The sequence below is a fragment of the Hydra vulgaris genome, chromosome 12, assembly GCF_038396675.1.
Source record: "Hydra vulgaris chromosome 12, alternate assembly HydraT2T_AEP".
Taxonomy (NCBI): domain Eukaryota; kingdom Metazoa; phylum Cnidaria; class Hydrozoa; order Anthoathecata; family Hydridae; genus Hydra; species Hydra vulgaris.
In genome coordinates this window covers 53,225,001-53,237,500 of record NC_088931.1, presented here as the reverse complement: position 1 = coordinate 53,237,500, position 12,500 = coordinate 53,225,001, and the positions used below count along the sequence as shown (strand labels likewise).

The 12,500-nt window shown below is 25.4% G+C and overlaps 1 protein-coding gene across 3 annotated transcripts in view; it reads right to left on the bottom strand.

Moving 5' to 3' along the window:
- LOC100197634 (acetyl-CoA carboxylase) overlaps nucleotides 1-12,500 on the bottom strand; it is a 104,024-nt gene that overhangs the window by 36,961 nt on the left and 54,563 nt on the right. For all 3 annotated transcript variants that reach the window (XM_065813689.1, XM_065813691.1, XM_065813690.1), the window contains exons 23-34: nucleotides 12,352-12,498; nucleotides 12,142-12,210; nucleotides 11,865-11,984; nucleotides 11,567-11,667; nucleotides 10,262-10,350; nucleotides 8,333-8,460; nucleotides 7,865-7,978; nucleotides 7,560-7,673; nucleotides 6,648-6,794; nucleotides 6,464-6,574; nucleotides 5,490-5,605; nucleotides 4,651-4,744 (exon numbers count right to left, since the gene is read on the bottom strand). In XM_065813689.1, the coding sequence (XP_065669761.1) occupies nucleotides 4,651-4,744; nucleotides 5,490-5,605; nucleotides 6,464-6,574; nucleotides 6,648-6,794; nucleotides 7,560-7,673; nucleotides 7,865-7,978; nucleotides 8,333-8,460; nucleotides 10,262-10,350; nucleotides 11,567-11,667; nucleotides 11,865-11,984; nucleotides 12,142-12,210; nucleotides 12,352-12,498 (1,350 nt within the window). The remainder of the gene's footprint in view (nucleotides 1-4,650; nucleotides 4,745-5,489; nucleotides 5,606-6,463; nucleotides 6,575-6,647; nucleotides 6,795-7,559; nucleotides 7,674-7,864; nucleotides 7,979-8,332; nucleotides 8,461-10,261; nucleotides 10,351-11,566; nucleotides 11,668-11,864; nucleotides 11,985-12,141; nucleotides 12,211-12,351; nucleotides 12,499-12,500) is intronic.

Here is a 12,500-nt window from a genome sequence, read left to right as displayed (position 1 = left end):
TGTGGATTTGGTAAATAATGGTAAGACCTACCGAGAACTTAATAAGCAGATTGGAATACCTTTTCGAACAGTCGGCAAAGTTATAAAAAAGTATAACTTGAATGGAACTACAACTGATATAGCAGGAAGATTCCGTTAAAAAAGATCTGCTGCCATTGATAGAAACATTATTTTAAAAGTAAAGCAAAACAGATTTGAAGCTGCTCAAAAGATTGCAGACAAAGGAAAAAACAACCACAAAATCATGATTTCAGCTCAAACTATCCGAAATAGAATCCAAGAGCAAGGATTTCATGGTAGAGTATGTGGCAAAAAACTTATTTGGCTCTAAGACATAAAACAAAGTTATTATTTGTAAAAAAGTATGTTGACAAGACTATTGAGTACTGGAAGAAAGAAATTTGGAGTGATGAATCCAAATTTAACCTGATCTTATTGGATAGACAGCAAAAAGTTTGGTGAAAACAAGGCGAGGCATACAATTGAGTTACATGAGAGGAACAGTAAAACACAGTGGTGGAAATGTCATGGTGTGGGGATTAATGGCCTGATAAGGAGCTGGCAATTTGACTTTCATTGAATCAACAATGAACACCAATACATATATATAGAAAATTTAAAAACAATATTTGAAGCCCTCTGTTGTAAATTTAGATTTGGAAATAACTTCGACTTTCAACAAGACAATGATCCAAAACATTCTTCAAGAATGATGTTAATGTGATGGAATGGCTAGCCCAGTCTCTTAATCTTAATCTGATTGAGCATTTGTGGTACATTCTAGACCAGAAAATTGGAGATCGAGCTTACAGAAGACAATGATCTAAAAGCAGGCATAGTTGAAGCATGGGAAAAAATAACTCCAGAATCCAAATCTCTAGAGCTCCAAATCTCTAGAACTCCAAATCTCTAGAACTCCAAATCTCTAGAGCAATCAATGCCTTAACGTCTGCAAGCAGTTATACTGGTAAAGGGTGGCCCTACTAAATATTGAAAAGTAATTTTTTGTCTAAATTTGGAAATTTTTCTTATTTGTGCCATTATTATTTTTGCAAGCAAATATTTGATGAATATAAGTACAGTTGATTTTTCTACACCATATGAACTAATATTTGACAATTTTTGAATACAATGATATTTTCAAATAATTGATAATTTTTTCCCTTCAAAAAAAAATTAACTACCACTTTTTAATCATTTCATACAAACTTTCAACAAAAAAAATCTGTGCCATTTATTTTTTTGCCTAATGTGTATGTGCATATATATATATATATATATATATATATATATATATATATATATATATATATATATATATATATATATATATATATATATATATATATATATATATATATATATATATATATACTCTATTAACTTTGAAAAATACTGTTCCGGCTAAATAACTTTTTTTTATAACTGTGGTATTAAATATAACAATAATATTATATAATAAATATAAATATTTTTTTGTAAATTATCTAGCATATGTATTGTGTGATTGTAGGGCATGTTGTCAGAGTCCTTCATATTTTATGGATCTGCATGTCATTTAGAACATGCACCACTGATCTAATAAATTTTAATTTAGTCTAATCTACATCAAATATCTTATAGCCTACTGCTACAAAGGAGTGCAGCTACATCAACTGAGGGTTTGATTGGGGCAGGCAATCTATCAAATATTAAAAAAAACAAAAACCTTTTCAAATTTTTAAACAATATACTGTCTTTAAAACATGGTAATGCATTTATTGCTGGTGATGTATAAACAAGTTTGTGCGTGTATTTATTTGATTTTTTATGAACACTTTAATTTAAGGTGTGCAAAATAATAAGTAATGTATATCTAAAATTAAATTATTTACAATAATAATTTAATTTATTTAGTTAAAAGATGAATTTTGTTAACAGTTACTGTGAAATTTGTTAAATTAAAATGAAAATATTTATTTTTTTAGTAGAAATAAAAAAAAGGATAAAAAATAAAATAAAAATGGGACGTACATTGTTCGGAAGATAAAAGAAATTTAATCAAAATTTTGTGAAACCATTTTGTGTAATGCAATTAAAAAAAAAAATACATCCGAAAGATGTAGTCAGAAGTGGAAAACATATAGAAGAGATGACAAAATTATTGTTCTTTATTCCAAAAGAAATCCTTTTGCAACGTCGATAAAAATAAAAACTACTCTTGGCCTGCAAATTGATGCTTCGACAATTAGAAAAAGGCTTACTCAACAATAAGAAGTGTCCATTTTTATCACCAAATAATATTAAAAACAGGAAAGACTTTGCTAGGAAACACTTGGGCTGGCCATCTTCAAAATGGCGAAATATTCTTTGGTCAGATGAGATCAAAATTAACTTGTTTGGGTCAGATGCACTTAAAAAATATGTCAGAAGACCAAAAAGAAAAGAATATGATCCTAGATATACTGTCAACACGGTTAAACATGGTGGTCGAAATATTAATACATGGGGTTGCTTTTCATATTATGGAGTAGGTCCCCTTTTTTGGATCAAAGAAAATATGAACAAAGAAATATATTTAAATATACTGCAGGATGTTATGCTACTTTTCACAGAAGAAAACCTACCTTTGATTTTGATCTATCAACAAGATAATGACCCAAAGCATACAGCAAAAGTAGTAAAAAATTGGTTTCATAACAAGAAAATTTGGTGGCCAGCCCAATCACCAGACATAAATCTGATAGAAAATCTCTGGGCACTTGGTAAAAATGAATTAGGAAAACTTCCTAAGACCAAAAATAAAGATGAGCATTGAAAAAACATTAAATACATTTGGAAAAACATTCCAATAAGTTCATGCCAAAATTTAGTTGATACCATGCCGAAAAGATGTGCAGCGATAATTGCAAATAAAGGGTATAAAACCAAATATTAATAAATTATAAGTAAATTAAATTTTTACTTATTATTGTTCATTATATCCAAGAAAATATGTACTTAATTTTGATTTACCTATTTTTTTGCACAGTAGATATTTTTAAAAATAATCTAACTATATAGGTTAGTAAACAAATTTTGTTTTTTAATTATTTACTTACATTATATATATTAGTTAATAATTGAATTAATTGTAGAATAACTAATTAAATAAATTAGATTACTATCAAGTACTTATTTTGCACAAAAAGTTAATTTATTTAACAATTACCTATTAATTTGCACACTACTGTATATATATATATCAACCATCGGAATTAGGAAAAATGAGGTCGGCAATTATTTGCCGACCTCATTCCAGGCCTTGTTATGAGATTTCGCTGCATAACGAAAACGCATAACTCATTTCAAAGTAACTCAACTCAGCAAATATATTTTGTATTGTTAGAAGTAGGGTCCTGCGAATCACTATTTTTAGTTTTGAATTGAATCACGATTCGAAGCAGCCCTTGATTCACATATCGAATTGAATCACGATTCCAATAAGCATTTTGAGGAAATCTAAGTTTAACTAAAACATAGATATCCTCAAAATGATGATTTGATTTGAGATTCGACTCGATTTGTAAATCAACGCCTGATTCGATTCGGATTCGATTCGATACCATAAAAGGTGATTCGCAGGGCCCTAGTTAGAAGTTATATTGTGTCACTAGCGTATTTTCAAGTACCGCATTGTAATTAAAGTTATTTTATTAACGTGTTAAAAATCATAAACAGTTTTTCTTCTTCTCACTATAACAAAAATTACAAATAAAATCTCAGTTCTTATTTGAAAAATCATTTTTATCATTTTTTTCAAATACAAACTAAATTTTATTTTGAAAAAAATATTTTTTCATAAAACGTAACATATTTGTTTATTTTCTTATAATTTTACAGTTGGTTTTTGGTTATTTTATTAACCGTTAATAAATTTTTTCTTATTTATTTTGTGAAATCTTTAGAAACAATAAAGAGTTTTATCAGTTGCCGATAACATATTCGATATCATAATTTATTTTCATAAATTAAACAAATGTCATTAAAACTTTACGTTATTGAATTGACAATAAACTTAAAATAAAATTATAATTTTATTTAATTAATAAAATATTTAATCAAAATAAATCGTGTATTTTTTAAACTATTATGACAAAAAATAATTTATATATTTAAAAGGAATTTATATATTTAATTCCTTAAGATAAAACTTAAAACACTTTATTTTCTTTAACTAATTTTTAACAACAAAAAAAAAAAATTATTAAACAAGCTGTTTCTTTAACAAAACATCTATTAGTTTACAATTGCGGTTAAATGCTTTTATTTACGACTTTATTTCTTCTGAATAAATGTCACAAACAATATCAAAAGATAATTTAAATATTCTAAAAGATAAAAGTTTTTGCCTAACGCAAAACTTTGTAGGCAAATCGCCTTTTCGCAAGCAAAATGCGAGCTGCATAATGCTTCTTAACAAGGCCTGTCATTCTTTTAGAGGTCGGCATCAGCTCAGCAAATAAAATTTAAAACAAAGGTCTTACCATAAAACAAGAAACGAGGTTGGGAATTTTTTGCTGACCTCAAACACTTCAAGGTTAGGCAGTTATGCCGATCCTAATTCCGAGGGGTAATATATATATATATAATCTCTGAAGCTATTGCAAGATTTACAAAGAAAACTCTTACAGCTGATGAACTTCTTTTCGAAAAATATCCAGTATTTGGAGATACGCTTGAAGCATCTACATTTGTGAACCTTTTTAAGAGCTCATCACAATGACTAAATAAAATATAGAAAACAAGAAATTAAGATTTGTTCGTTTAGGGTTTATAACTGTGAAGCTCCATCATAAAATCAAGATCAGTGCTTAGTTTATGAAATGACTTCAAAATGTTTTTAAAATATGATAATTAGAAAATTATCAATGACAATATTGCAGATACATCATCAAACATTGTGATGTAAGTTTGCTATAAAAAATTTAAAAAAAGTTACTTATATAAGAAAATGATTAATCATGTTAGCATTCTTAATTAACATCATAACTGCTAATTTGTTTTATAATTCTTGTTATGTTTTATATTTCTTGTCATGTCTTTTTTAATTTGCTTTACAATTCTTGTCTTTTTTTTAAATTGTTAAAAGTGTTTTGAAAACTTTTTGTTTTTTAAATATCAAAAAAAAAAAAAAATCTACTGATTGGGATATACTTTCTTTATTGTTATAATTGCTTTATAAAGCTTATAAATAACATGTTTTAAATATATAAATAATTTTAATTTTTTTGAGCATTAACAACAATTTCATTGTGGAGCATCAAATATTGTTACTAATGTAAAAAAACAAACTTTTTTTAAGAGAAATATTAAAAAAAAAAAACCACCAACTTATAATGCCTTTATCTACTGATTAGCACATACTTTCTTTAAGGTTAATATTACATTCTTAAAACTGTTTAAAAATAATTAGACTTGTTGATAATAATAAATTAAACAACTTTCTTAATTAAAAGATAACAAATTACTTTAAAAAATCATCTATTGTTTCAAATGCAACCATGGATCCCATTCGTTCAAAGTTTTGAAACTGAGTCCCATTACTATCAGCCATTTCATCCATTGACTCATATAAAGTACTAATCTAAAATATAAAATTATTTTTTCATTACTTCACATTTTTAAATGCAAACAACTTTCTAACTGCTACATAAGTTTTTCTGCTTAATAACAATAAAACTGTGACCTGTGATCAATACAGATCAATAACATCTGCAATTTAAAACTGAAACGCAATGAAGGCAAACCAATTCTGAAATGTGTCATAATTGATTACGCAAAATGAATACAAACAACAACTGTAAAAATTAATCTCAAACAAGGTGAAGCTGTGTATAGGTTGGAACTGGAAGAAAATAGCCCAACATAAGATACTTGATTGGCCCAACATGAGCCAGGCAACAGATTAACAATTGACAATCCCTGAATACACACTTCTTTGATGACCCGTCAAAAATCCGCCATATAGTTCAGACACGACGTCCTTTTCACTATTATCATTCCAATCTCTACAGAATTCTCTCAATAAAAACCACTTAATTCAGTTATTCAACCAGAAAGCACAGAAGTACTTTATAAATGGCATCATAGCTTTCCAAAACATTTTTAAACATTAATGGAGCATAATTGGTTTTAATGAATTTATTTTTATACTACAGGTAAACCTGAATAAGAACTTTACACCACTACCACCACCACCACCACCAACAACAACAACAATGACAACAACAAAAAAGAGCATTGATGACCATTTTTTTTCCTCCACAAGAAAACTACCTAATTAATATTTAATATAATTAATTTATAGACAAAAATCAAATATAGAATTTTAGACTTAAAAAAAATTAATTTGATTTTTTTAAAATTATTATATTATTAAGTTATAATTAAAAGTATGAGTAAAAAAAAAAAAAATTTAAACAAAAGAAATATAGGTGTATACTTTTTCTTTTCTATCTGGTTTACTGAGTCTCTTTTGAGGAGCACAAACTAATCTATTGGGATGATTATCAGGCAATTTGAATGTAAAATCAATAACGTTAACACCATCCATCTAAAAAGTAAAGATTACTTTCATAAAACTTATATAAAAAACACTTTACTTAAAATTTATAAACTGTTTTTACTTGATCGTGTTGCAACTGTGTAATTTCATAGGCTTGGTAAGCTCTTCTTATATACACCTCCAATGCTGCCATACGAACTAACTCATTTCGGTGATAAAAAAAACTTGGTAGAACATCAAACACTGCTGTTTCTGATAGAATTATTTTCTAAATAATCATTTTCTTTTTTTTAATTTAACATCAACATTGTTTTATATAATAATAAATATTTATGTTACTAAATAAGAACTAATGCACTCAAATTTGAATTTATGTTTTAAAACATTTTTACATTAATTACATCAAACGTAACATCTTAGCATATAAGATCAAATTAACTTGGACACAAACTGAATTAATTTATTTGGTGGCATTAAAAAAGATAAACTAAGCATACTTGAGATATTAGTGTTATAATTTATGCTGATGTAACTTTTGCACTCAAATATATCAAAAATTGAAAATAGCAATAAAAACATCAAGAATGTTTTATTGATATTTGTTGTTTACACAAATATTCTAAACTATTGTTTATTCATTGCAATTAACTGTTTATATTCAGCTATTTACCAAGCTATGCATGTTATTTTAAGACAATTCTTCAAAATTTTTATACTAATACTAGTGATACTTTACAATTTTCTTTACATATACTTTGGTGTATTACATTTATTTAAGAGAAGCAAAATAACAACTATTTTTTTAAGTTTTACTTTAATTAAAAAAATATATATATATTTTAATAAAATTACTTTACAATATTTGATAAAATTTTAAAGCTTGCACAAAAATTTGTTTTAATTACATTCGGAAACAAAATTCTACACAATAAAATAATCAAAAATAGTTATTTAGTAAAGAAGACAAGAAAGGGAACAAAAACAAGGTTGTGCTTCTTACAACATGATGTTAATATAATATAAACATTTTTACCTGTAAATTTTCAGGATTAAATTGTTGACCATACAAATCAATAGCTGACAAAAAGATAGACTCAAATTGGTTGTGTCGCAATTCATATGATGGTTTTTGAGAAGCAATCAAAACCTGCAAAGCCCCCAAAAATAAATATATTAAAAAAATAAACATCTTTAAATGTAAATTTCTAATAGTAAATAATCAACCATTTTTAAATTAAACTAGTTCATTTGAAATAAGAAAGCAAAATAATCTTTAATAACAAGTTTACATCACTAATATGTTCAACTAAACGATAATCTAAGAAAGAATTGACTTACTTGTCGTGCTTTAAGAGTAACTTTAGAATGCTCTTGACGATTTAAATGTGTCATCTCTTGCATCAGCGCTCTAACCTCATCTGTTAAACTTGTGTCCGAACAAAACAAATGGTCCTAAGATAATCACTTTAAAGTTTTACTTTACATAAGGTTATAAAGTATAATGAATAGATTTTTATTACTACTATAATATTTATTTTTAAAAATATGTTAATTAATTACAATTATTTTTAACTAAAATGTTTAATCTTTATATAAATGTAGTAGTAAATTTTAGCAGTAAATTTTTACAAAAACAAAACCAAGAACTTATAACTAGCTCTGCTCATTTATTTTTTGTTAATAAGTTCAATATTAAAAACAACAAAAATAGCATAATTTATTTAATCAATTAGCAAAATAGCATAATTAATTAAAGATTTCTAGCTTGAAACTAAATCTAAAAAATAACTTTTAAAAATATCTTACAATAAGTTTTATAACAAGAATATTTTTCTGTGAAACTTTTGAATGAGAGAATATGTTCTGTATAACTTGGTTTAAGTTTGTATCCTTATTACGCTCAACAATATCGGTTACACACCGTTCCAAGTTTCCTATTATCAAATTTAATTATATAATGAAATATGCAATAAAAATAACATTTATGTTGTAATTATAAATATAACATAAATTTTCAGTTATTTCAGTACATTATCACAACATATGAGATTCATTTAACATATATTATTATTTTATATAAAAAATATACAATAAATATTTAATAATCAATAATATGTGATATTATTTCGTGTTTTTCGAAGCAAAAAAACAAACAATTATTTACTAAAAACTGTATTGCTATAGTGATATATACTAGAATATTTTAAGGACATTACATTAAACATGTAAAGGAATGTTACCTAAAAAAAAAACTAGTTGCAAATTTAATTTAAAGTATATTTTTAATTGTTAAGTATAATTTTAATTTTTAATTGGCAAGATTAATTTGTCATCTAAATTAAAGAAGTAAAAAATATACTCAGATATCTAATTCTATTTAGAGGACAAGCAAATTCAGATATTTTGATATTTACATACAAAGGCAGTATGGAGTGACAAAAGGCAGTACGGATTGACAAAAGACAGTATGGAGTGACAAAATCTATAAAAATGTTTTAGATTAATCTTGGTTTAGATATTTTAACTATAGTTAAGATATCTAAACCAAGTTTAAATACTATTTTAACATTCAAAATTGTATGTGACAAATAGCAAAATATCAAAGCTTAGCAATCTCTTTCTCCAAACTTATAAAAGGACAAAATGGAAAACTTTATCTTTTGATTTTCTGCAATAAATTATTATCTGCAGACAAAACTCACCCATACTTGAAAAATACAAGTGTAACTGTTAATTTTATATCAAAAGTTATTGATTTTATCCATGTTGGACATCACAGTTTGAAAAAACCTCCAACACAAAACTCTAAAAAAACTGGTAATAATCAGGTTTATAATAAAGAAACGTTTTACTCAATTTGATGTTTGAAAAGATGATACCGAAAAAGCAAAGACATATGGTAAAACAACTTACAAAGAATGTAGTCTCTGTGAATAAATTAATAAATTATTTTCTCAGTACCAGCATGATTTATGCGGAAGTTATTTAGCAAACTTATAAAAAATTTCAGAATGTTATGCCAAGATTCTGAAGTTTTGACTTATGATAATAGTTTAAAGAAAAACAATATTTTTACTACATTTTCAAAAGATAAAATTACAATTAAAACTCTGGAATATAAAATTGAAATTTGAAGACATTACAGAGAAATATCAACAACAGATATTTATATATATATATATATATATATATATATATATATATATATATATATATATATATATATATATATATATATATTTATATATATATATATATATATATATATATATATATATATATATATATATATATATATATATATATATATATATATATATATATATACACTATTGCATGGTCGTCTTTAAGTTTTTACCATAAAATGTCAGTTTTAGGCTTTTTTTAATTTTAAAGACCAGAAAAAAAAAATTTATTTTTTTATTATTTTAAACTATTTGATAGACTGCCTGCCCAAACCAAACCCTCAGTCGATGTAGCAGCACTCCAATGTGAGTCAGGCTATTTGAAGGCAAATTAAAAGGCTAAAATGTTTTTAAAAACATTCTGGTCTTTTAATTTGCGTTTTTGTGGTTTAATTACTTCCTGCAATTAAATTAATGTGTTTTGACATAATCTAACCTTAATTTTGTCAGCTTTAAAACCACAAACAAGCAAAGAGCCATTTTTTACCACAAACAAGTATAGGAAAGTATATATATATATATAATGTAACAAAATACACTTAAGTCTAACCTTCATTAAACATCATTTCTGCTTGTAGATACTGTTTTAATAATCCAATAATTACAGACTTGCGGTAACCTTTTATACCATTTCGAAATCTAAAGATTATCCAATTAAAATTATTTTTAAACCATTTAATTGCACAAATAATTAAAAAAAAACTTCATGTTTAGTTTTTTAATAGTCACAAATTTTACCTAATTGTATCCTATTAATAATTAACAAATCAAAGATTGTAACTGTTTTTACCTGTTATTTTACCCATAATGATCATTAGTGTAAATTTGACAGCATATTTATCAGAGAAAATTTTGAGAAATGATAATAATAGTATTAATAATAATAATAATAATAATAATAATAATAATAATAATAATAATAATAATAATAATAATAATAATAATAATAAAAGCATAACAATAATTACATTTACAATGAAATCAATGAAATCAATTAGTTATACTTTTTATTTAGAATTTTTAGAATCTCTAACTAATTATATATACAATAATAGGTATCTATATACACAATAAAGATATATAAAACTAAATATACAATAAAGAATTTGCATCAAATCAAATTGAGTAACATTATTATCTGTGGAGTGTAAAAGAATTGATCTTATGTAAAATGGGTGTCAATAAGAAAATAATTAGCTCAAAAAACGGATATTATATAAAGCACAATGAAAAAAGGATACTCCAAAAATAGTCAAGTAAGTAAAGTATTAATAAACAGTAGATGTAAATGAAGGTTTTGTAAGAATATTTGTAGGTAAAATAGGATGTGACTTAAACTACAATACTTGAAAATATTTGAATAGAAGCAACCATGATTCAATGACAGGTTTTGCTGTAAAAGCCCAGAAAATATTTACCATGCATATTTGCATCTAGCCTAAAAGAGAAAGAACATAAGTAAATGGCAAACATATCAAGAATCAAATGGAGAGCACAACAGAGAACTCAGAAAAGATCATCATTAGAGATCTTTTGGATGATCATTAATATAGATTAAAAACGATAAAAGATCAATAATGGATCCTTAAAGTTTCTGTAAAAGAATACAACCACCCAAAACTTTAAAAGTTTATAGAACTGGACAAATCCTTTACCAATTTTTATCGTATTAAGGAGTTTTTATTGAAAACTTTTGAAATATTATAAGCAAATACCTTTACTTTGTTGTAGTTATAATGAACAATAAAACCATTACAAAAATTTTTCTATTTTGAATCGAAATCGATGTTTTTATAATATTCATCTTAGGTAGTTAAGTTTGAGAAACAATAATAAACCATAAAAAAATAAAAACCTTTGTACTAGCTGAACAATTCCTTGAGTATTAATAAAAAATAAATCTCGCTCTGTTCTTTTTGTAAGTGTTGCAGCATATGAATCAATCACATTTGCTATCTAATAAATAATTTTTTTGTAAGTGTTACAACACATTTCTATGTGTTACATCACATTTGTAATTTAATAAATAACTTTTTGGAGTGTGAATATATTATCATAAAACCAATGAAACTTTTATATTTGCTGTTTTTTGATTAAAAACTTGTCCAATTTTGAAGAAAAAATAAATTTGAAAAAATAATGTCTATAAATACTTGTTGGCTCGGAAACTGATTGAGAATAGATGTGATGTTGCTTGCATATTTTGAAAGGTAACTTTTGATTGAATCTTCAACAACTTGCGGTATTCGACCAGAAACAGAAGCTAATAATTCCTAGGATACATACTTAAATAAGTTCACTATTTATATAATTTTAGTAGTCAACATCAAAACTTATATTGAAGATTCTAAACTTTTTCATTTCTTTGACCTCAAAATCTTTTTTTAGGGTAAAAAAATTTAGTCAATAAATTATTAGCAGCATTATTACCTGCATTTCAAGCAGAGGAAGAGCAGGATCTTTTAAAACATGAATCATTGTGTTTACATCTTCATCTAACTACAAACCACAAACAACAAATTTAAATGCTTTAAACAACACAAAGCAACATGCTTTAAACAACAAAATGCAAAGTTATACAAAATTTTAAAATAATTTTAAATCGATAAAACCCAAATTCAGAATAGTAAAAAAAAATACCTTATCTGAAAAATAAGGGGCTGGAATACAATAGCCATCCATTATATTACTCAAATTTTCACGAGCTTGCTGGCAAACTTGGTGAAGTTTGCTTCCGTGATTTCGCTTATTTGCTACTGGTGGAAATGGTTCTGTATAGAGGTTTGTCT